The sequence below is a fragment of the Echiichthys vipera genome, assembly GCF_963691815.1.
Source record: "Echiichthys vipera genome assembly, chromosome: 15".
Taxonomy (NCBI): domain Eukaryota; kingdom Metazoa; phylum Chordata; class Actinopteri; order Perciformes; family Trachinidae; genus Echiichthys; species Echiichthys vipera.
Window position 1 is genome coordinate 27270384 of NC_139840.1, and position 27163 is coordinate 27297546.

At 39.8% G+C, this 27163-nt stretch overlaps 1 protein-coding gene across 1 annotated transcript in view; it reads left to right on the top strand.

Moving 5' to 3' along the window:
- Positions 1–27163, top strand: part of LOC310958073 (disks large-associated protein 1-like) — a gene marked incomplete at its 3' end in the record, with an annotated part of 88877 nt that overhangs the window by 9996 nt on the left and 51718 nt on the right. The window contains exons 2-3 of the mRNA XM_083928877.1: positions 5499–5713; positions 18681–18876. Coding sequence (XP_083785003.1) covers positions 5499–5713; positions 18681–18876 — 411 coding nt within the window. The remainder of the gene's footprint in view (positions 1–5498; positions 5714–18680; positions 18877–27163) is intronic.

Genomic DNA, 27163 nt, shown 5'->3' on the forward strand with positions numbered 1-27163 from the left:
ATAATGAGCTGTGGTGGGTTGTATATATAAACTCTAAGCTACATATATAGAATAGACCTGTAATCAACTATACAAAATCTATGTCAACTAAGATTTTACCTTTAACCATTTGATTAGCTGTTGGGGGAAAAAAATGTCACGTTATCTTTGGATTAACTGAATCATCCACAGTGCACGCATATATTCAATATCCCGTAAGAAATGACCTTGCACGGCAGCCATATTCTCACAATGTCACAGGATCATGTGAGAATCACAGGATTAAAGCTAGTCTTACCTTTCCGGCATGTCACACAGGGCTTAGTTAAAAGTCCCACCCTCTTCATCCTGCCTGACCTCTGACGCTCCCTCCTCCACTGACTCGCAAGCGGGGACAGCTGTAGGCAACTGGAAGGGACGCGGCGACTTTATGAAAGTAACTCCAGCAATTGTCCAACCAATGAGAATTAGGTCGGACTAGACCATATTGAACGACCAATCCACCAGAAGACGTCAGCAGAAATACAGGCATCATGTTACTTCATCACAGTTCAACATGCCATTATATTATCAGCAAAGTTTCAGTTTAGCAGTCTTGTTGTGACCCAGCAAAAACATGTGTAGGCTTAGGAAGAGGAGCATAGGTCAGAGGAAAAAACACTAGCTCTCAGAGTTTGGTTTTCTAAAGGTACTTATTTAAACATTCCCTTGAGCAACTTAAAAAGGTTGAATATAGCGAATGAGAAGAACACTACCATCTAGTGTCTCGAGATCCTAGTCGAATGTAGTAGTAACAAAAAAATGATTCCAGTCATTGTCATTATCAAACCCGTCAAACTTTTTAACATTAATTCAGACTGATTTTTTATTTTTATTTTTTTATGGAAAAGCGATATATTCATTCTGTACCCCTCAAAACGCCCTGGGGGTGTATTCTTTTTTCTCTTAAATATAGCTTTTAAAAAATACTTTTAAAATAAAGCTTTAACACTCCTTTGCATATCCAAACTCCAGATATATATATATATACTGTCATATTCCAACTGGGACTGAACAATCAATCTGTGATTGGATCCTGAACCTCCTGACGGGCAGACCCAGGCAGGACATTCAGACTCCGCCACATTCTCCACCCCGACTCTCATCACAGGAGCCTCTCAGCCTGCTCAGCCCTCTCATCTACTCCCTGTTCATGTAAGACTACATGGCCATCCATAGCTCTCATTAAGTTTGCTGACAATGCAACTGTCATCGGGCTGATCACCAACGGCGATGAGGCGGCCTACAGAGATGAAGTCAGAGCTCTGACATCTCGGTGCCATGACAATTACCTCCATCTCAACGTCGGTAAAACTAAGGAGCCAATTATGGACTACAGGAAGTGACAGGGAGAAGGGCACGCCCCCATCTTCATCAACCAGAGCACATGGAGAGAGTTGGCAGTTTCAGGTTCCTGAAGGTTCACATCACCTGACCTGGATTCGCCACACAGAGACCATCACAAAGACTGTAAGACAGCTACTCTTCCAATATCTCCACTGCCTGGTATGGCATTAGCACCGCCCTCAACCATAAGGCTCTACAGGGGCCTATTTTTTCTCTCTACATGAAGCCACGCTGCCCTTGAATACGGCATGGAATTTAAAAAAAATACAGTACAATCTGTTTAAAAACTTAAAAAAATAAATACCTGATTGTACCAGAGTCAATGTGACAAATGACACAATGGTTCCGTTCACACTGCAGTTCCAAGTGACCGCAATCTGAACAGCCAGGTAGCGTTTAATGTGACTTTGACGTCATTCTGACCCTCGCTGCACTGTTTTGGAAATGAATGACAAATAAAGTTGATTGAAAAAAAAGGTGTGCCACACGAGCCAGGGACAGAATGCAAACAAACAAGGAGGACAGCAGTGAAGCAGGCGGCCAGTGGAGGAAGAGGGAAGTTTTAGACCTCATTAGTGTTTGGGGGGGGCACTTCGGTGCACGCTAGACTTAGCATTTAGCCATAAAGTCCTACAATACCTGTCGCGGTCTCCATGTTGGCTTCAGCAACACTGTTGTGGTGTGATGTCTTCAATGATCAACTGTTGACACAGAAATCTGAAGACAGGCCACATTTAAAGAGGTAATGTGAACAGACAAACAAAAAATTGGATTTTAGCAATTAATCTTTATGGCTAAATGCTAACTCTAGCGTGCACCAAAGTGTCCCCCCGAAATACTAATGAGGTCTAAAACTTCCCTCTCCCTCCACTGGCCGCCTGCTTCACTGCTGTCCTCCATGTTTGTTTGGATTCTGTCCCTGGCTCCTGTGACACACTTGAAAAATATATATATATATATATATATATATTTATATATATATATATATATACTGTATATTGAAATTTTATTAATTTGATGGGATAAACCCCTTGAGTTTTACCAACTCGTTTTCGAGGGGGTCCCACACAAAACAGATAAACACAAAACAGACAGAGCAGTTAAAGATAATCGATGATAGAACAGACAGAAACAACTAAAAAGCACCACAATAATACAGAGCGACATAGAGCATTACACAGAAATAATAATTATAATTGGTAAAAAAAAAAGGGATCAATGAGTAAAACGTAAAAATAAACATAAACATAGACAGTGACATTGTACGATGAGATACTGAAAACATATAAAATCAGATTTAAGGTAAAGTCAAATGTCTATGGGTAAATGTTTCCAGTCAGAGGGAGCCCTAAACATAAAAGCTGTTTTACCAAATTGTTGAATAGTGTATGGGACTGTTAAAGGTATTGAGCAGAGCTTCTGAGTGAATAAAAGTGCGATGTATACAGTAGGGAACAAAAAAAAATAGGGCAATATGGAGAGTCAAAATGGATTTATTTAAACAAAAAAGTGTAAAAAAAAAAGAAAACTGACGTCTTTTGTCTAAGGGAAGCCATCCGAGTCTGCTAAACAGTACTGATGGGTAAAAAATGAACAACCTAAAATAAATCTACACAGCCGATTATAAGTAATATTAAGCGGCTGGAGATCCGTTTTGTTAGTTTGATATACAAGGTCTGCATAGTCAATGATAGGAAGGATGAGGATTAAAACAAAACACCAAAACCAAAATAAACTTTTTTAATAACGTGATCCATGTGTTGTTTAAATGTGAGTCCAGAGTCGATCAATACACCGAGTTATTTATTTAGCATCGATACCCTGAAGGATTTTACCGTTACTGGAACTTAAAACCAAAGAGCTGGATGGAATTCAGTATTTTGTCTTATTCCTAATGACACTGATTGTATATATATATTTACATTCACTTTATTCACTCAATACAGTCTACCACAAATTTATATTACTCTATTTCATATTTATTTCTGATTATGTTTTAGAACTATAATTGACTTGCATTGTATCAGACCCTTGTCTCTCCTGACATTTGGACTTAATAACATTAGTAATGGCTGTGTCCCAATACAGATGGGCCAGTTCCAGAGTTCTGGTGCTGTGTCTGCTCTCTGTCATGGCCTAGTGACACAGCTAAATGGAGCCGAGTCTCATTACTTTTATTAGTTCCACCTGTGCTTCTCCTTCTATGAGTCAACATATTCACTGTGAGAGGTCTGGAAAAGCTGCAACCTTTAGTTTTATTAGCCAACTCCTATTATCTGTATAATCATTATCATACATAATGTTGGAAAGAAGAAACAAAACAAAGACACTCTTAATGAATCATTACAAATGTGTGTTGGCTCTACAGTTAGCAGAAGCACCTGTAATAGTCCATAAATAGTCAAATCGAGCACATGATTCCAGCACACTAATTTTCGTTATTTTCAGCTCCTCTTTTATACAGTATTCCTAGAATAATCTTATAGAGACTGTACAGTAAGAGTGACTTTTTAAAGGTTTAATGTGTAGAATCTTTATTAAAAGCTATATTTATAAAAAAATATATAATAATACACCCATGGGGCATTTTGAAGGGTACAGAATGAAAGCATTGGTTTTCCATAAAAATATATATAAGTACGTAGTCTGAATTAATATTTAAGTCCCGTTGTGTTTCCATGGTAGCAGCCAATAGCGCTGGGCGTTGCTGGTTGCCAGTGTTGTCTGTTGTTGGGTGCAGCTACTGTAGGCTGGCACTGGGTGAAATGGAGTTTGCCAATCCTGCAGCTGCTTCGGAGCCTCAGTGAAGGGGGCGTTATTTGTCCCAGCAGCTGAGTGAGCGGAGACGGGCAAAAACCAGAGTCAATATAGGCCGAGCATTCACTCCATGGACTGAGAGAAAGGAGAGAAACACCATTAAAACACACGCCCAGATGGCTATGGTTTTCCTTGATCGCTAACATCACTTTCATCTTTACTTAGCTAGAACAGCTAACAGCTAACGACTAACGCTAACTGTCAGTCAAACTCCTCTAATACTTGTTTTTATGGTGTGATTTGTCGGAGGGGACGGGTTCAAACAGGCTCAAACAGAAAATATGGAAATCCCCTTTTAAAAATATTTCATATTCTTTTTTACATAATTCTATATTTTTGTCATATGGTATTGTAGTGACTGTTACATTTGTAATGTTTCTCACATTTTAATCAGACATTTCCTTGGAGTCCATGCCGACCTCAGAGAAAACAATTATTAAAGGAAAGTAGTTATTAGCACCAATTATCCGCCCTCAAACTAACAGTCCACTTCTGTTTCACTCTATTGACTCCTTCTTGTCTGTTCTAAACATGTTTGCAGGATTATCACTGCGAGGAAACAGTTGTTTTGTTGCTGTTGAAGTTTGTATTCATCTTTTCTCGATGCAGCACACAAAATACAGAGATTTCTTTTTGTGATTTTAGAGAACTGAACCGAAAGTAGCTTCTGAATAACAATACCATCTTGTTTCATCTTGCCTGCTACATCTGTATGTTAATTTGTAAATCTATATTTGTTCAGTTTATTTATTTATCTACCTTTATGCAGTTGGTGTCAGTAAAAAAAGTGTCAGTATCTTACTGTACTCCATATAACAAGTATTTCTCAATTAACAAACAGCCCCTGGGGTCAGATCAGTGCAGACTCATATAAACACAGCCACACACATGAATGCTCATGCACACATTACACATCCTCCTGTGCTCATGTATGGACACAGTCCTGTGTTGGAGACGTGAGCTTGCTCCTGGAAAGCAGATGTATGAATTAGCCAGAGAGAAATTTCAGACTCAAGTTCCATGCTAATTAGCTAACAGACTGTACCACAGCAGTGTGGGAGCCGTGTATGGATGCATGTGTGTAAAAGAGTGATGGATGAAGAGAAATGCCAGCCATCAGTTTAGTCCAGTCTGTTTTTGGATGCTACATCTAGCTCTGCATCCTGGTTATCGTTGTACAGCATGTTAGCTCTGTTTTCATAGGTTCCATGTACCATCAGGACAGTTTAGTTAGCCAGTTTGGTGGCTGGGACACAGACAGCAGTGGAGTGGATCCTCCTGACTGTGTTTCTCTGTCCTCTATGCCCGGTCATCAGGTACCTCAGGATGAATGGAGCGGCTTCTCTCCTTTGGGGAAGGAGGAGGACATCCCCTGTCGGAGGATGAGGAGCGGCAGCTATGTCAAAGCCATGGCTGAGGACGACAGCGGAGACTCTGACGGCAGTCCCAAACCCTCCCCCAAGGTCCAGGCACGCCGGGCTAGCTACCTGAAAGCCACACAGCCATCACTGACTGAGATGACCACTCTACAGTAAGATTTCAATGTCTCTCTCCTTTTTTCCCCTAACATTTCCCAGATGCACAGATCTGAAGTCCGTCCCTCCAAGAGTTGCTTCTCTTTCAGTTTATTCTAATTTCTGTTTTTTGTTTAAAGTTGTACTCCGTAAGATTTCCATCTATTCAACTGTCTTTTAAGTTCCTATCTATCACAGAGTGAGTTTGAATAATGGTGAGTGATCATGTTACCCACTAATGAAAGACCTTGTTGCCTTTTTGCTGAGTATGCTAATTTGTGTGTCTGTGGAGACATTCCCTCTCTGGATGTAAATAAGTCGTCATCTTAGTGACTCTGCTGACAGTGGGAACATATAGGGGACGGACTAGAAGTAGAGGGGTGAATGTGTTTCAATTTTACAAGTTTACAAAAAAAGAATACACAGTGACCATGAACATGACAATATGGAGGCTCTGAAAAAAACAGGCTCACCTGCAGTTACATCTTACTGACACAGAGGACGCTAGAAACAAGGGATCTCAAATCTGACAGTACAACTTTAAGGCAGAAATGTCTCAATTAAACCAATATAAAATGTTATTTAAATAGTACGCTGGACTTTTTCTATTGTTTTTAAACCATGCATGTGTTAATGATGCACATGGGCAGGCCTATTACTTTGTTATTTTACTCAAATATGTCTTTAAGTTTCAATAGGCTATATTTTAAAAGGACAAAACCATTACTATTTTTCTCCCTGTATTTGTGTTTCCTTTCATAGCCAACTCAAGGCCATTTGGGTTCATTAAGTGCAGACTTGATTAAAAGGTACAGAACGTATTCAGGTCATGTAGTTCACATCACAGCCTCTACCGACTTGTATTTTTTAGCCTAAAACAGTCATTCATGTTGGTTAAACTTGAAAATATAAATGATTGACATTGTAGGCAATAATATTAGTTAGCAGAACAAAGCAAGCCAGTTGTTTACTCCAAAATCAATTTGATTGGTTGTTAATACTTCTATCTTTGAGTTGAAGTTCAATACAAGGGACAACAGTTGCAAACTCTTAATTCTTTGGTGCGGGAAAGCCAACTTCCGAGGCTCACTCTCATTGTTGCTGTGCTGCCTCGAGCTGGAGTCCACACAGGTAAGAGAGCTTTAATTAAATTAAGTTAAAATGATACAGGAATTTTATTCAGAGTTCTGTTGTGCCGTGTTGTACGTTGTTTGATGGAGAAGGCGACCTACACATTTTAAGCATTTAAACACAAACAGTTTTTCAGTCATTAGCGAAAGCTAACGTTAGCGGCTAGCTTCTCTGGGCAAATACCAGCCTTCTGACTGGTTGGTATTGTGTCAGTTCATGTTCGACAACTTGTTAGAGCCAGTAACGATTACGGTAACAATGCCAATTCAAAATTTAGGTCACAACATTAGCTGACAATTCATGGCGGTGTTACCAACACTCTTACCAATTTAGCCCACATTGTTTATGCTCAAGGCCGCAGCAGCTGAGCAGCAGGGTGGTTTGGCAGTAACGACAGAGAGAGAAGCGGTAATTGAGCCGGCCACAGGCTGCAGCTGCAGGTTCGCTGTGCAGTTAGTTTGCTGTCTGCCTCTCGACTCAGTTCTCTTTACCATCTGTTGGTCTCAATAGGTTGCCAAATGAGTGTTGAGTAGGCTACAGTTACTTTAGCGTGTCCTTCCTATTTTAGACGGTCGCTCCCGGAGATGTTTTAAATTGATAAAATGTTTAAAATTTCTAAGGACTGCCTTACTAATACCCAGCAAATTATTATCTTTGTTTTTCAGATTGAAGTGAACCCACGCCGTTGAAGCTGTTCTGCTTAAACACTATCGACTGCATCACAGAGGTTCAACCTGGCCTTGCATCCACAGGGACCGCAACAGTTAGTGCTTTGAAAACACATTTTCAAGATTACACAGGGCTGTCCCCGGGCAAGAGAACTTGTCATTGCTGTGCTTGTTGTGTTTGATGGGACGGATTTGATGGTGGTACAGTTTAAATAAAACAAATGTTTTGAATGTACATGTGCATCTGTAATTATTTATACATTTGATTAGAAGTTATTGGTTATAACTTAACTTATAAAGATGAGTTACATTCTAAACTATTGCAGTGTGCAAATTTAAATTCCACTTAAATGATTCTGCTATACTAACTTAACCAAATGTAGGACTGTTGTGTAAGAAATCAGAGTTATTTCAATATAAAATGATAATTTAGTACAATTTACAGGAGAGTTAGCAGAAGTAAGGATTAAAAGTTATCACAATGTAAATGTATATGTGAGTACAACTTACATTTCAGTTGACAACATTTTTTGAGAATTCAGAGTTGAGCAAACTCAAAAGCAAAACTTTAAATATTTAGTTTAATTGTCCAAATTGAAATTTTATTGAAGTTTGTTGCCTTGAAATTTGGAGTTCACCCAACTTTTGCAGTGTAACAGCCACCATACTTGCTGGCAAAAGCTGGCAAAAAACATGTTGTTCATTTTCCTGCAAGTCTGTAAATGCATTACGATGACAGCATATCCTTATCAAAGGAACCCTCCACTGTAACAAACAACTGTGTAAAAAGCCTGACCCATATGGATTTTTTAAGGCCAATACAGATTTTAGAGGGGAAAATCCACCTATTACAGATATGGCGGCTGATAGTGATTGTTTTTTTGTTTTTTTAACCAATATGCAACCATTTTTCCCAGATATAGCTCTTAAGGTGTAATCTTCAGTGTGATTCACAGCATGAAGCCAGAAATATCACCTTCTCCTTATTAAGCTTTCACTTCTCTAAATAGTGAAAGTAATTACAGTCAGATAAACACAGGAATCCGGTGCACAGGCACTGACGAGAACTCGATGGGAGGGAGCAGAGGAGCTTGGTGGTAGAGGGGGAGGGGCGTGAGAGTTGTAAACATTCAAAATTTGACTGAGTCAACTCGATCTGCCAGACTTGGAAAATCCAGTACGCTTGAAGCAGTTTTACTTTACTATGAAAAAACGAAGGGATATTTGAAAAGAAGATCAGAAAGTAGACTGATCCCAACCCTGGGTGAGATGGCGTTGGCCTGTTTCAGTTTAACGTTCACCACTCACTGTAGGAGCCCATCCTACTGCTGTGATCTACTCAGTTGCTTTCAATATCACAGTCACCTGTGTGGTGTACTACGAAGCGCACTGAACGTCCCCAGGATTTCTTTGGATAACCTGCATCAACCAACACGAAACTGGCAATCACAGTTAAACGGTACCACAAAGCTCACTTAAGAGTCAATTTGTCAAGCCAGGGTTTCTGCTTTAGTTTCAATGTCTTCTCATAAAAAGGGTGTGCGCTCAAATATAATGGTAGGGGAAACACAGGAGTCATTGATCAGCCTGTGGTTTTAATTTTTCACTTGGGATTTTAAATCCAGCCCTCAGTGGGCTGATGATTTTGGTTTTCCATTTTTTGTATTTTAAACTTTTTTACCTATAGACCTGTGAATGTTCTCATTCGTCCAGGTCATCGTTATCCTCAAAGCAATTTCAGTCCAAAAACAACTGGACTGGTTGTTTGTCTAGGAAGACGTTTCACCTCTCGTCCAAGAGGCTTCATATAGAAGTCATCCTATAGACATTGTTTGAAAAACAGCATTTGATGCAATGAGTCAGGAAACATAAGCTACTCATGAAGTTACTATTGTGACCTGATTTCATTAATGAAATACAATCAGTTTATTTTTTTTCACACTGTGATTCTTGTGGTGTTATTATAATGAAGAGCACTGAAATCCATGTTAAAATCATGGCGCCTGCAGCAAGATGTGGTGTTGGCCTTAACATTAGTCTGGTTACCTAATTAAGAGACAGATGGGGCTCTTTGTGAGGGATGAACCTGAACTAACATCAGAAAGAACCAGAGGTGGCCTGCTCATTAGGAATCCTTTTTTATTTCTCTTTTTTCATTTTCTCACCAATGTCTGCAGTGTCTTTTTTAGGTATCTTACAGTATTCTTGATTCCCTAAATATTAGAATATGAACTTGATAAATATGAGTCTTAGATTGGCATAATTTTAAAGCACCGTTTGTTGTAAAGAAAAAAATACATGTTTTATTTTTATTTTTTTAATGAAATGACCTCAGTCCTTGGGGATTGCCATTCAGGTTGGAAAATAAATCCTGTGTTTTCTGAATTAAATAATTCTTCAAGCTGACTTCTAATCTGATACATTTAGTGAATATACACAGTTAGTTATCTCTTTGTTATTTGGCAGACTTGAAATGAAACCACTGTATTTTCATTGTCTGAATAATATTATTCAATAACATTTATTTGATTGATTGATTCTTTAATTGGTCACATTTGTTATCAGTACAGCTTGGTACAGATTCCAATCACATCAAATATTAAACATATAACATAGATAAACATACAGACAGACACATTACATAATACATTAGGTCCATGCTTATTTGTATGCCTCACCTTTCAGAGTTTAAGATGATAACTGCAGAGGGGATGAAACTGTTTTTGAAGCTTATTACAGTATTATTTTGCACATTATTACAGTACTTTTGATCTGTATATATTACTATTACTATAACTATTACTATTACTATATATATATATACAATTATTTCCCCCTAGGATTGGATTATAAGTATTTCTGATTCTGATTCTGAAATCGTTTTCGCCCTCAGCTGCTTCAGCAAGGCTGGGTAAGTCTGCTCCTGAGGGAGGTGTAATCTTCAGTGTGATCCACAGCATGAAGCCAGAAATATCACCTTCTCCTAATTAAGCTTTCACTTCTCTAAATAGTGGAAGTAATTACAGTCAGTAGTCATAGACGGCCTTGTACTTTTCCTGTCCTCTCCTCTTACTGTGTCGCGCTCTCTCTCGCGCTCTCTCTCTCTCTCTCTCTCTCTCTCTCTCTCTCTCTCTCTCTCTCTCTCTCTCTCTCTCTATTAGTGCACCATTGAGTTTGGGGCATCCTATAAATGGATTAGACCACTGTGTAATTTTACAAATGCAAAGGTGTAATACACCACACTGGCCATAATTCCATAACCTTTAGTGAATAAGTTTTCCATGTGACATAAGAATTGTTTTTTTTTTTAAACTACACATAAATGCACATCGCATGGGAGTCGAATCCCGCACACAGAGTTTTGGTCTGAGCCTAAAACCTCCTCCCCACCAGGTTTGGTTGAAAGCACGAGTTGCCATGGTGATACAGTGACGCTTAAAGAGAGCGTGACTTTCATGTCACAGCTGACATGCTTTGAGCGCAACATACCAAGCTAACCCACTAATTCAGCTTTGTAGTACACTCCTCTGGCTGATGCGCTGTATTGATGTTACCTTGCTGTGTGTGGCATTCAAGAATCTGAATGCACAAGTCCCGTTTATCTGTAAAAACCTCCAGAACTTTGGCTATGAAAAGTGAAGGTTGTTAGCTCTGAATCTAGCAAAACCTTAGCTACTACTACCCACTACTTAGCTTTATACAAATAATGGCACAATGACATCACCAATATGCAAATAAACGTATGACATCATTTGCACCTAAGCGCTCTAAGAACCACAGAAAACCCTGGAGTCTTAAAAGTCATATACTATATGGTAAACAACTTCTCATTAATAGACCGGGTAGGTATTGTCAGGAGATTGTCATATATTCAATGATTACATAATAAACAGTAACTGTTACAGTACAGCAAAACCTATATGTATAATTTTTTAACTTTCATGAGTTACATAGACACTTCTAACATTTATTCTGTATGTTTGCCTGGCTGGCTTTGTCAAATCAAGCAGACTTCCTCTCTGAAAAAAATAAGGTGTTCTAACAAGAAACACTAAGAAAACTGTGTGGTAATATAATGTACACAGAAGAGCTCATATCGTTCCTACTTGATTCCTATCAATAACCAAAAAAAAACAGCTCTAACGTTTATAAGATAATGATTGACACATGCTTGTGATTTCAAAGACGTTTGGGGGTAATAGATGATGTTTGATTACCTATTATTTTACACTTGGTTTTGTGGAAAAGAGGCTTTACGGTTTGGTGCACTCTATGATTAAAAAAGAGAAAAAAAGAAAGCCAACCACAGCTGGGGTATAATTCGGGCTGCGTTTATGTTTTTTCAAACCCAGATTAAGACCTAGAGTCAGTATGTATGTGTGTGTGTGTTTGTGTGTTTGTGTGTGTGTGTGTGTGTGTGTGTGTGTGTGTGTGTGTGTGTGTGTGTGTGTGTGTGTGTGTGTGTGTGTTTTTGGTTTAGTTTATTTATTTTCACAAAGGCACAATGTACTGTACATTGATGAACATTTTTTTTTAAATATGTAAAAATACAGATGGTCCCTAAAATTTAATAAAAAAAAAAACCATTATAATAGACACAATATATCTGTAGGAGAAGAGAGAAATACACGTATTATAATAAATTAATTACTCACCTCATTAAGTATTAATTAGGATAATTAGTTATTCCTCGTTAAAAAGGGGCACCTATAGACAGGTAATGTGGACTAAGCCCGATGGACACCTAGTCACCTGTAAGAATTAAAGGAAAACGTTTCTACCAGTTTCTCTTATTAATTAAACTAATCGCAATCTGAAAACGTTTGTTCTCGTAAAACAGTGACCTCAAAACTTTGCAAAACAGAATGAAAGCTCACAGACAACAGCTCAGGGTTTTGGGGGTTTTACTACAAAAATATTAATATATTTATATACATAATATGCATGATAGATTATAACATGAAATGACACAGAGAGGGGACGCTTTACTGTGGCACATACGTTCAGCATCCACAGTGTTTCCCACAGACCAGGTAGCAATGTGTGGTGCAGGACTGTACAGATGCCTCTTTTTGCCAGACACCTGGATTTGGGGGGCTCAGACAGACACTGTTGCCTTTTCTTTTACTTTATTATCATATTTGTTTGGATAATCTTTAACCAGGCCGCGTGCCCGATAAAAAGAGGAAAAAACAATACTGCAGCTGGACCAGAAGCCTGTTATTAAACACATTTTAAGGAGATTGATCAGTAGGTGTGGAATGATACACTGACTCAACCCACCATTGGATTCCATTCACAATACTGAGTTCACAATACGATGTTTTTAACAAAAAGTGATCAAATCTACAGAATATATAAGCTATTCTCTTCTCTTTTCTTTTTCAAATGAAAGAATGATTATTTCTGAGGTATAAACTGTAAAACACTGCACAATTCCTTTTCTTTGTTAAAGTTAAACTGAACGTTTATATTTGTTTAAATAACAAAAGCAATAATTGAATTAAAACACAAAGAAACTAAGGCTTAACCTGTGTTCCTACAGTAGTTATCAGCATATCTATATTTTCAGAAGCTGAGATCTCTGCACATTCGCAAATGAGTGCGTTTACATGGACATGAATATCCAGTTTATGAGGCTTATGATCATATTCAGGATATGGTGGTTTACAGGAGCACAGATACTCTGGTTATTCATATTTCTCGTACACATGATGAATACCATTCTGTTCGCAGAGGCGCTGTTTACAGAAACAAACCAGCGTCAGGAAATATGAAACATTTACTAAAACTACTCTTCTCCTGAACACACACACAGACGAGCCTCCGTAGAATACGGAGGCATTCCTAAAATGAGCTACGTAATAACTTGCTCTGCACCACTGCCAGCCTGTGTCACTGACAGCCTGTGTCACTGACAGCGTGTAGGACAGGAAATCAGTAGATAAGAAGATACACAAATTCTTGAGTTTGTAAAAGACAAAACTGAGTTAGAACCTCCAATAAATAAGGCCAGTGCGACCTGGGGCCTGTTTCACAAAGCAGGTTTAGTGAAAACTCTGAGTCTGTTAACCCTGAAATGAGGGAAACTCTGAGTTTTCCGTTTCACAAAGGGAGGTAACTCAAACCAGAGACAGAGGGGTAACTCTAGCCTGTTTCACAAAGAGAGGTAACTTAACCTCTCGGTCAGTTACCATGGTAACATGCTCTCTGAAACTAACCTGGTCGGGACCAGGTTTTTCTCAGAAAACCTTGAGTTTCTCTCTGTCTCCGCCCTCTTTCAGCCACACACGGTGTTTGATTTCCTCATTCGTTCAGTCAGCAGGCGAGTTTTGGCGTAGTATAGTTCCGTCTGTTTTTTCAGAAAATCAGACATTAGAAGTTATATTAGGTGGCGACTATTTCACTACCATGGCGTGTCCTTTTGATAACGATCCCGTGGATGAAGGTGCAGAATTAGTGCGCAGAGAATTCAATATTCGTCGGGAGATGATTATCAAACTATTGATTATAGATGTTCTTGCATTTCCAGGCAATTCTCTTTTTGAGCGGTACCGTTTCATATCACAGCAGATATTCTGTGTTGCGCTGCGTTTTTTTGAGTTTTTGTATACAACGTGTAAAAGTCATTCAGTAGGCCTATATATAAGTTATATTAGGTGGTGACTATTTCACTACCATGGCACGTCCTTTTGATAACGACCCCGTGGATGAAGGTGACGCATTAGTGCGCAGAGAATTAAATATTCGTCGGGAGATGATTATCAGACCGCGCATAGACGTCCTTAATATACTGCAGCCATAATTACAAAATGAGTGAAATGGATCTTTTGAGCAAGTTGAATGTATTGGACTTAGCGTTTCCTAAATATAATCCCAGCTTTTCTTGCAATTCATAGGTTCAAAAGTGTGTGCTTTTAGTTGGGTTACCGGTATATAAAATACTCCTATATAGCCTTCTGATCCAGAATATCACCTATAATGCGAGGGGGCTGAATACGCACAACACCCTTTCATGTCACAGTCCATCTCACCCCTCCTTTCATTTCCAACATTAACAACCAGTAATGCTCTTATATCACAGCAGATATTGTGTGTTGCGCTGCGTTTTTTTGCAAATGGGAGTTTTTTATACAACATTTATATGATGTATAAAAAACAGCCACTTACGGTAATATTTACTTTACCATGTAAAACATGCTCAAAATGAGGCGTCACCATGAGATTTTGCCAATGTTTTACCTGTTTGAATACCTGTGTGTTTTTATGTTTCATCTTAAGCTAGTGCCAAGTGCGCTTCTGCCCCGCGGGGTTGCACTTAAATGAAATAAATTAATAGGCTCCCACTCAAGTAGTTTCCCCTGTGATATTACTGTGATTACAACAGGACTACATTTAAACTTACGCACTGACCCGAGCAGCAATGTTCTCCTGCACCGTCTCCCTCTCTTTTGCCGCTGCAGCGGTGTAAACCTGCTCAAACTCACCGTATGAGCGCATTAATATTTCCAGTTCCAGTTGTAGCGTAGCCCTCCGCTTCCCCGTTGCCATGGTGACTCGTCGAATCAGGGCTCCATTGATGCTGCCTTTTTTTACTTGTGGTGCACGCGCTTAACTCCAGGTCAAACTACTCTGAGTTGATCAACCTAACGCAAATCTGCTGTTCTGGAACCGAAAACTCAGAGTTTCCTATCTCAGAGTAGATCAACTCAGAGTTCAGGGTTAGACTCAGAGTTTTTTTAACCTGCTTTGTGAAACGGACCCCTGGTGTGACTGTCCCATCTTTGCACCGCTGTCTAATAAGCCGACTGACGTAGAATGTCAACAAAGTCAATATAATAATAGTCATATCAAGAAGATGGTAGATTCATTTTTCATCTCGACCAATTTGAATCTTTACACATTTAAATCGATTTTAACTGTCTTGTGATGCATCATTACATCCCTAGCTCAGATTTCAGCAGCAACCTGAAGTTAGAGAGTGAAACTGTGCGTACACCACAGACTTTTGGCAAGAGAGAGAGAGCTACTCGATTGCAAATATATCTACTTTGTGTGAATTAGCCAAAATGTGGAGATGAATGATCCGAACGATATTTATATATTTAAAGATCGCTTTGAAAAAACGAACAAATCCAGAATCAATTCCTGGCACTGCGCCACACATTGGTCCATGTATGGGAAACACTGGGGTCCGGGTTACCTTGTGTTCACCCTAAATGAATGAATTGTGCTGTGAAGCACTTTGAGTCTGCCTTGTGTATGAAAAGTGCTATACAAATAAAGTTGCCTTGCCTGCCTAAATCTTCAGTTTTGATGCCAAAAGTCTTTTTGGACACTTCTGCAGGGACAGCTTTGACTAGGTGGATGAGTTGGTTGTTGTTGTTGGTCTCTTCTTGTGAGCTCTTGGTGAAGAGGCCTACAGGATGTTGATATAAACTTTAAAGACTAATGCTTAATTTCTCTGGCCAGAATAAAAATAAGCTTGTTCTCAAAAACACAAGCACTAACTTAAAACGATGTTTGACTGATTAATAAAATGAAATAGATAGATGTTACAAAATAAAAACAATAGACAAGACAAGACTAAACTAAAAGAAGGACAAAACTAAAGACTAAAACAAGACTGAAACAAGACGAACTGCACAAGACTGAGATAAAACTATAGACTAGACTAGAAGTGGAAGAGAAGAAGGAGGAAGTCGAGGAGACAGCTTGTTTTTGCTATCTTTAAGTCCAGCTCTAAGGTGTGGCCTGGATAATGAGATGGATTCATTTTCCCGCCTTAAGTGGGGAAAACTCCCTTTTTCCTTGTTCCAAAAGAAGAGGGTGGTTTTTTATATGAATAAAGCACATCAGACCAAATGTATGAATTCAACAGTAATTAAGCACAGTTACACATAATGTCAACGTTCTCTTAGTTAATATATCCAGTGGGAATGTTGTCAGTGACACATTCTATCAACACATTCATTAAAATAATCATTTGCTGATAATGACTTAATATATCTTGATAATGTGTTAAAATAACATCTTATATGATAATATACAGTATGACCGTATGGGACATCCATACAGACAGGGACAAACTTAAAATATAATCCCTATTTAATGTATTAATGTCAGTACAAGTGGTATCATGTTTAATGTCACAACAATTCTTTTAATGATTATTAAAATACCCATTTTAACAAGTTACAGTTTCTTTAAATAGTTGTTTTAATGACCATACTAAAATGAGTCTCTTTGGTCCACTACTTATCTGATCAGTTAGGTCTGAGAGTTGCTCAGAGTCATAAAAAGTATCACAGGTTTTGTGTGAGAGGAATGTTGGAGGAGTCTTCTTGAGTTAGAGTCAGGGTGCAATAAAGATGTATATCACACAGGAAGAGTGCAAGGGGGGGGGGGGGGGGGGAGTCTTTTCTCTATTAGTTAACTGATTCATTTTTGACAGTGTCTGTTTGTCTGACATCCATTAATTAGTCTTACAAGGTTCTTCTTTTAATGACCTTGACGTCATTTTGTTCACTCCTCAATGACTGAGTTCCTCTAAAGTGTCAAAGGATCACGAGAGTAAAGAGGGAGGGGGCCAGTTCATAGCTGAGCCAAGGAACAGAGAGGCCAGGAAGAGAGAGATGAGAGCCAGTTCTGGTCAGGCTGGCATTAGGGGCGCCATCACAAATTGTGTCCCCATTCTTTGATGACGACATATAAGGGCGATGCTTCCTACATATAATAACAGACTACAACAGATCAGCAAGAGTGGACGAGTTAAAAAAATATGTTGGAATTATCCCAACTAGTGACAACAGCTTGGATTTTCAAGAAGAGACTTTTTCACGATGTTTGGAAAAAGAGGTAAGAGTTGATAGGCCACGTTTTGCACTATAGGTATAGAGTTCCAGGTATTAGTTGCTCTGTAGGGAAAAAAATTGCTTGGCCAAAAGCACATCTCTGGTGCTGGAGCTAGACCATGAAGGAATTTAAAAGCTAAAATAGAGTCAATGTATTTCCCAGTGTTTCCCATATCCAGCAACTCAAGTTTTTTATGTTATGATACATTTTAGGTTTTCTATCTAAAACTTTTATAGCTTGTTTATATGTTGAGTCTAGGGACTTTAGAGTTGTCTTACAGGCTGAGGCCCAGCTGGTTAGACAATGGGTTATGTGAGACATGAGCATTGCATCGCAGTATAGCTAAGCTGCTTCAAAGAAACAATCTTACCTTTGAAGCAGCATAGCTGTACTCAGTTGTGATTTTTTTAAGTATGTAAACTCTTGTTGGTCTATTTTATTGCCTGTATGCCTGAAAAATAAAATGAACATAATTTTACCTTGGTTCTATTTCCATGGTTGTTTGCATTACTTTATGTTGAGCTCTGTAGCACTTTGAGATTGTCAAATGTAAAGTGCAATACGAATAAAATTATTATTATTATTATTATTATTATTATTATTATTATTATTATTGAGATGGACTTCATTATCTATTAAAAAAAGCTTAATATAAATATTATTTCACTGAATGAACCACCATTGTATTAAAATATATGCTGGCTGCTTCACAATCTGCTGTGGTTGTGCACGCTGAATGAATTCAGCAGCTGAATCACTGAACCACCACCACCAATCACCGCTGTTTTGAGGCGGCTCGAACTGTGACAAAATAAGAAGCTACTGTTCAGTGAAAACAACATGGCAGCTTCCACGGATGAGATGAGCGCAGTTATGGAGCAAGACCCTTTTTCAAAACACTTTTTTCTCTGGATCCTTCTGTTGGAAAATGGACCGGGCACCTGACATTGACTTTTATCCGTAAATTCACGTTTACACAAACGGCAAATATACTTTACCCACATGTTGTTTACTTTCTGAGCTTTGCCTCAACACTCTGTTAGTACGCCATACTCTTTGTTGATCTGATTGGTTTATTTGGCCTGTCTTTCACCATCTATGTTGATGATAGACAGATGATTTATCCAGTCAGCAACCAGTATTTCTGCCTCTTCCCACAAGATCTCCAACCAAGATGGATATACAGAGCAAATGTGAATTATGCGAATCAATCCATCTGGTGGAGTCTGGTTAGGTGACCACTGCTCTGACTGAAATAGATTATTGCATGTTGACCAAGTTTGTAGATAATCTTTTGTTTAACTCTACATCCCTGTCGTCCTTCTGTCAGGATTTCGACGGAGCACTCCCCCAAACTGCAGATCAGGAGCCACAGTTACCTGCGTGCGGTGAGTGAGGTTTCAATCAATAGAAGCCTGGATACCTTGGACCCCAAAACCCTCCTCAACCCCAAATCGCTGCTGTCCTCACCCGAATACCGCTCACGCAATGAAAGCTACATGAGAGCCATGAGCACCATCAGTCAGGTTGGTTGCCAACATTGCTGCCCCACCCAATCATTTTACCATAGATACACTGGATGTGATGGAATATGTGGGGGGTGGTCCACCACATTGAAAACAAATCATTTTTTTCTTCCATTTCAACCATTTCTTCTAATGACACTATGTCTAATTTTTTATCTGATGTATTCATGTTGGGAGATGACTCCAAGAGCTCCGGCATTATATACAGTATGACCAGCTGTGTCTTTCTCCTGCTGTCCTTAAAGGAGGGGTTCACTGTTTTCCAACAAAGACCTTATTCAGATGTTTACTATCATATATGACTATACATTACACTGTTTCACCATAATGTAATTTCTGATCCAAAGCATTTACCGTTAGGCTAAAACACAATCCAATTAAGTCATTGTTTACTCCCTTAAAAATCTGCATAGTCGTTGACAAAATGACCTCAACTCAAGGTCCCCTTACTCATCCGTTCAGAATTTTATGACCATATCACACGGTCATCATCAGCAACAAGACTTGAGTTTTTTCAGTTGCTAATTTGCCATCTATAGATGTTCAAAGTTCCCATAATGTGAGAATAAGGTTGTTAGGGTTTGTAGGTCTAAAGGATTGAGAAAAGCTGCTTCAGAGGGCGATGCCCAAAAACATGAAGCTATCAGTGAGGTTCTGGTATGCCCAGAGGTACATGCATGCATAGTATATTGCACATATCCACCTCTAGGCAGAAGAATTTACCCTATACATCCTAAAAAATCGGTGCAAGGCTGCAGCCAGTCCTGTTAGTCTTCCATGTAATCACGGTAGACTTTGTTGTTCCCTGACCTTATCCTTGTTCTTTGAGGCAACTAAGGTTTTGTAGTAAGCAGGCGTTCATCAACAGCCCTCTGTTGAAAAAAAAATTCTGTGATCATGTGGCTGTATTTAATTGGCCAGCACAGTATCTTTCCAAATGACATCAACTAACAAGACTTTTTTTCTTGCCTTCTGTTAGTCCTTGTAACCAGATGAATCTGCTGAGCTCATGTTTCATCTGCTCTGTGTTGCTTGGCACACCAGGTACGTCCGGCCTCTCTCCCATTTTGATAGTTTTCCAGCTGGCCAGAGTCTGGGCAGGCCAATCACAACCATTATCTCATGTGTTTAAAACGATGGCTCGACAGGGGGGCGTCATGGTTACTAACAGAACGGGCATTCTACATATAGCAAAGCTTACCCAGCTCACAACACTCAAATCAGAGTGTCAAACTAGGAAGTGCTGATCAAATATGAATCTATATATTAGATTAGATATTTCTCTCCTCAAATGTTTCCAGAAACACATTTTAGTGCATTTGTTTTGTTGATCTAAATGGTTGTAGGCCGCGTATCGTTGCTCTGATTGGTTGTTGGGCTTTCAAATTGTATCCAGATGCATCTGCACCTTTTATAACGTGCCTTGGAAATCAGAAAAGAACTGAGAGATTCCAGACTAATACATGTATGTGTATTGTCTGTGTGCCAGGCTAGGTGTCCGTCTGAACCCAATCTGAAACAGAACCAATCCTGAGGAGAAGCTCTGTTTTGGGGGCATCCACACATAACTGCCGTTGTTGCTCCTGAAACAGGAGTTTTTTGTAACCAGAGTCCAGGGTAAACTTTTTGGAAAAGTCTAGTTTCATCAGTCATGTGTGGACAGGAAAACCATTGTTTGACATCACACTGTACGAGTAAACAGTAAACAGTCAGTTGTATCCATGGAGACTTGTGGAGCGCTCTAGACGCGTTAATCGATATGGAGATATGGGGATTCTAGAGATAATTTTGTAAAACGTTTTAGATTTAGTTTTAGTTAAAAACCAATTGCCGGTCTTTTCTTCAACTGTTGAGCTGATCGCAAATAAGCACAAACCGATAAATGATAGGACACAACACAGTCCTGGCTGAAAAACAGTGCACCCATCCTTACTTTAAAAAGCATAAAGCTACTGTATGTGAGCCAAGGGCTGTGGACAGTGCACCAGCAGCATCGGCCGTACTGGAGAATGAGAGTCAAGTTTCCAACTCCACAAATCCATCCATCACATTACAAGTGTTTTCTTAAAGGATGTGTCTGGTGATACTGATATTTTTCATCTTGTCATCAACTCCCATGTGCAGACCTTAACCAACACTGAATCCTGCTAACAAGTATGTGTGTGTATCAAAGCCTTATACAGACACACAAACACAGACACACACACACACACACACACACACACACACACTATCTGCATACACTTCTACCTGTTTGAGTAGCATATGTTAAAACTACAGCAACCAGCTGTTTTAGGAAATTCCTGAGTCTATTTTTTTTTTTAAATGAAATGTATTTGTGAGCTGTAAATCTTCAGTAGGAACCAGTGCTCCTCCACCAGATGTCAGAAGGTATTGAGAGACAGCCTCGAACATTGTTGGTTCGGGTCTCTTTATGGGATTTATTGACAAAATGAAAAATACAGAATGACAGCAGAAGAGGTGACAATGCATCACATTGTAGTTGTGTTGGGGATAATTCATGACCGCATGGTTACTGAAGAAACTGCACACAGCACTGATGGATGCTTCTGTGGAGGTATTTTTCCTGGCTTATACAATGGTTTTGTCCACAATCCAAATATAAATATAGTGATATTCAATCATGTTTTGAGGTCATTCAAATGAGAACTTGGTGTTGGCACAATTTTTGGTAACCTTGGAATGCACGGTACTCCACTAAATAACCCCACTGCACCATTCCACACCTCTGCTTTTCTTTAAAGCTACAGTAAGTGAAATCAATCTGTGCCCAATAAGCCTTCATTTGTCCCACCTTAACCTTACCTTGAACCTCCTTTTGTATCACTCATCCTGAACCTGTCCCTAATTACCATCACCCTACTGAATTGCCTCCATTAGCAGTTTTAGTCTCCTCCTCTGCATGGACCCTACCATAAAACCCCAATTAAACAACTTACCACAATGTGCCTTTGTCTTGCAGTTGCAAATTCAATTTGTTTTCAATTTAAGTAAATGTGAAATGAAACTATTGATTAAATAATGGGATGTTGCAGTAGGCTTGCTGTTTTTATATGTGGTAAAGACAGAGAGACAGCAAGAATGTATCTATTTTTCATCAAATTGAAAAATAATAAATTTGACACCACAAAGACTGTGTTTGAGAAACATTATCTTGATTGTAATTTTACATATAGATGGCACTCAGGTATCCTCATTCATTTCTAAATATCAGTTTAGAAAGACGTAACAGTAAGTCATTTGGAGTAACACAGGTGTCTTCAGGATTAATGCAGGGATCAGGCAAATTTGTCCTGCCATTTTGAAAAAGTCCAAACTGCAGTTGGAGAAACTTTTTGTAGTTGTTGTGAGGTCATTGTTTATTTCCAGATACCTGAACCTGTCCAGTTTGCATACCCTGACTTGCCCCTCACCCATACAGCTCAACACAAACAGATCTGATATCCTATTGTTCTGTTATAATAATACCTGACCTGACCTGTTATCAAAGATATGCTCATGTTCATATTACACTTCTGCCCTTACTACAAGCCTGACTCAGAAGTTGGAAATTCCCAATCTCCGATGACAATGAATAAAACGTAGCATAACAGTTAGTGACGAGCTCCACCTGCAGACCAACCACTGTCAGCAGCGTCACTAACATGACGGCGTATTTACATCGAGGGAGGGGAGATGAGTTCCAGCTACAACTCAGATTATATGGTCATGCAAGACCATTGCTACATCCATCTCTTCAAATGAGGAGGTATCGAGACAAGTGTGATCAAGATCAACTGAGATCCAGGCAACCTGGATGTTCTCTGCTAAACATCCTGCAAACCAGTGTGGTTCACAGGATGTTTAATGATAAACAGGCGTTGGATGATAAACTGGACAATCTCCATGTCTGTATCAACATCCTGTCTACGAGTTGGCTGATGTTCTCACTTCCATCTTCAAGCTCTCCCTCAGCCAGAGCACCGTCCCCTCTTGCTTCAAGACCAAACCATTGTCCCCCTTCCCAAAAAGAGCCCACCCACCTGCCTGAAAGATTGCAGGCCAGTAGCACTCATTCCAATAATCATGAAGTGCTCTGAAATAGTGGTGCTGCCCCATATTCAGAGCAGCATACTGGACCCCCTGGAATATGCCTACTGTCCCAACAGGTCCACCTAAGACGCTATCGTTGCTGTCTTCCATTATTCCCCCTCCTAGGGCTGTAAACTAGTAGTCGCCACTCACCAAACGCAACTAAAATATTCCCCTGGGGCCGGTAAATATTTGTACCGATGGTCGTGCTCGTGCAGTTAATTATGCATGCTATAGCAAAACATTGTAGTAGATATAAAGGATTAATGATGATGGTAGCAAAAGTTAGCGCTAAACCGGTGATTTGTTGTGTGTCACACTGAAGTAGCTCCCCCGATGTCACTGCTGTAGAAAATAGTTCCCCTCAGAAGCAACGTAGTGTATGCGTCACCGCTCTTTAAAAGTTTGACGCAGTGACTGTGATTCAAGCGGTCCAGCCTTCTGTCTGACACTCTGTCAGAACTTCTGATTATCCAACTCTGCTCCCCAGACATGAAAGACGTTAATCCGAGCCCAGCTATGATGCTGTGGCAGGAGAGCTCAGTTAGAAGCCGGTCGCCTGAATGTTATATTATTATAATATATTATATATGGATGGTGGTTCTGAGAGGGTGTCGGCTGAAGACAGTGATGAGGAGTTCTGATTAGAGATGCAGACTGGATCGGTCCCATCTGTAGTTCTGATGAGTCATTATGAGTCATGTTTCCTTTGTCAAAGTTTTGCACTGTTGAAGTTTTCAATTTGCAATGTTTTAAAATTCAATTAATAAAATTAAAATGTATTTCTAAGCAATACTTTGGCCTCTTTTCCAAGCATGCATTGCTAAATAATAATGTTCAAGGAAAAGTACTGAAACAGATGGAAAAGCGACAAAAATAGGCAATTTATTATTTGGCCAGTAAAAAATGTACTTGGCTTTACAGCCCTGCCCCCTCCCACCTAAAAAAATAAAGAATCTGACATCAGGACACTCTTTGTTGACTACAGCTCCGCTTTCAATACAGTCATTCCCCACAAACTCATCCACAAACTGTCTACATTTGGTCTGCACCCCACTCTCTGCGACTGGCTCCTGGTCTTTTTCAATGGCAGGCCCCAGCCTGTCAGGACTGGGAATAGGACCTCAGCCAGCATTATTACCAACATTGGCACTCCACAGGGATGTGTCCTCTGCCCTATCCTCTAAACCCAGTACTGCTCGACCTTGGCCTAACAAAACGCTACACACCGACTGGAATTGAGGAGCTCATCTAACAGAAGCTAATTAGCAACAAGATGCCTCCCTTTTCCAAGGATGATTACCACAAACTGCTCCAGAAGATAGCAGTACTGGAAACAAAAATGCTTTGGCTCGAAGTGAACGTGGAGATAAATGGACAATATGGGAATGAAACTACTCTGCCGAAAACACTGAAAGGGAGCAGGCTTAAAGAAAGCTAACTAGCACCACCAAGACGCGGCAGAAGCCAGGTGTAAATGGCAGTAAATCAAACAGTCCTCCCTGGAACTCTGTTGGTGCAAAGCCAAAGCGCTACAAATTGCCTCCCTCACATATGGGAAGACAGTTATCAGGCAGAACCCAGCATTGGGAGACTCATCATGACACCGAGTGGCCTGGTCTCTTCAACCCCAATACCACGGAGAAAGCAACCGCGGACCAAGGCTACTACAAAAACTAAGGGCAAACTGCCCCAAGACACAGGGATTCTACTAGAGAACAGATTTGCTCCCCAAAAGAAGGCTCATCTCCCAGGACCAGAGAAAGGTTTGAGGCTACACCATATGCTAAAGGGCTACAGAAAGAGCTAACCACTGGGTGACAGAACTGCGAATGTGATAAAACGCTTTTGCAGTAAGAAAAACACCAAGGTACTCTGTTTTCCCAATGACATGGTGTCTGATGTCTCAAAGAAGATCCTTAAGATTGCTGCTCAGCATCCAACATCCCTCATCATCCACACAGGAGCCCTTGATGTTGTGAAGCAACAATCGGGGGTATTATAACAAGACTTCACTGATCTGATGAACAAAGTTCTGTGTTTAAATACTAAAGTGTTTTTCAGTAGACCTCTACCAACAGTTCGGCGAGGAGATGAGATATTCAGCAGGCTGATGATGCTAAACAGATGGCTCAAAGACGTGTAATTCTCAATCAATGAACTTTATTGACAATTTCAACATCTTTTAGGACGTAGGCATTTGTTTAAGGCAGATGGATTTTGCCCTAAAAGGTCTGGAGTACAGCTGCTTAGTTCTAACATTTTTAAAAAGTTTTGCGTCAGGCACCAGCAGTCCCTGTCAAGCACAAGAGACGAGAAAATCCAAAACAACAGATAAGACGACACTCTGGTGAGGGTACTGAGATAAGGATTCACCATGGAGGACTGCGGACTCAGAAAGAACCTGCAACGTCACGTGGAATCTCCCAAAGCCCCAACAGGAGACTCCCAATCTTCAGCCCCCCACTCTCTTTATTTAGTCTTGACTCCCCATTTCTGGATTTCCTAGAAGATGAAATTGAGCCTTGACAATACTGGAATCCAACTAACACCATGCCAGGATTTCATCCCCCCCCCCCCCCCCCCCCCATCAACCTCCCACATCGTCCACACCCTCCCACTCCACCACCTCGGAAAGAATCCTCGACCAAAAGTCGAAAAATTCTTGTTAGTAAATGACATCATTATGACCTATAATCTAGACTTTTTATTTCTTAGTGAAACATGGCTGACTGAATGAAGCTGTAGTACCATTCTCAATGAGGCAGCACTAACAAATATCGTCAAAGTGGTAAAAAAGGCGAGGGTGTTGCTGCCCTTTTTTAAATATGTATTTCAGTGCAAGGAAACTAAATTTGGGGATTTTGGAATACCTCTGTTTTTTAGTAAAGGGGGAGACAAAAGTTCTCTCCCTAATTATCTATATACCACCAAGATACCCAGGAAAATTCTTTGATGAGTTTGCTAAACTCTAGAGGTGTTGACATTACTTCTGTTGATATCAAGGACTTGGCTCTTTCTGATCATTTCTGTATGTTCTTTGACTTACGGATAACTCCAATCTTTCAGTTAACCTCTGTGTCTGTTATGAAAAGGTATATAAATGAGAATACCAGTGTTAAGTTTAGGGAAGCTATTGCAATGTCACCAAGTGTGAGTGCAGAGACAGTGGATTAACTCCTGGATAATTTTAAATGCAGATTCTCAAATGTCATTGATGCAACCAGCAACAGGATCACCATGTGGCACCACTTCTCAGTCAGAAGTCCCTTTCACACATCCACTCCAAACCGGAATTTATCGAGACATTACTTAGCAGAGCTGTATGTGTGAATGTAAAAAACTGGTTTAGTTGGACCAGACATCGAACTGAGTTAACCCTGCCAGCTCCCTAGTACAATACTGGGTAATCTCTGAGTTAGCCCATGTGTGAATACAGCTGCTAACGCTCTGGTGTATCATGCGCCGGCCAACAACGGAGCAAAACAAACCTCAGGTTAAAGAAGAAAGATGATTTATACAAAGAAACAACAAAAATGTCTTACTGGAGAGACGACAAGATTCAAGTACATCTGATAGAAAGGACCAACCCCAAATCATCATCATCAATCATCATGGCATTCTAGGAATGGCAAGATAGAAGAAGATACTGTTGTTTTTAACCATTTCAAGAACCGGCTTTGTCGGTGCACTGTAATCCGTTTCTAAACCAAACAGAGTATTTCTAGTAAATGAGAATAGGTCTGAGGAGTAGAATCTCCTGTTGTGTGCTGCATGTGTGAAAGAGAAACTCTGGACTATTTCTGAACCTGTTTCTTTTGTTGTTATTTGGAGTTCATATGTGAAAATGTATAGTGACTCTTCTGCTTGGGCAAACCAAATCCAGAGCTGACAACAGCTCGTCCCTCCCAGATTGTGTATTGCATTGCAGCCCTGTCAAGAGCTCATTAAAATTAAAATATCTGAAAAGTCTCCTCAGTGAAAGCTTAAATCGAGACCTGCATACAAAGTGTTCCCTCAAAATAGTTTTTACAGAACAAGAGCAAAGTGTCATCACCACCAATAAAATTTCCACCAAAGAATCGAGCAGTTAAGCGCAGGCATGTTTGTATGGTTTAAAATAGTCTGGAAGTTTCCCCAAAGTCCCTCCTCTTCATTGTTCCCTCTGTTTCTCCCTCTTTCTCTCTTTTCTCTC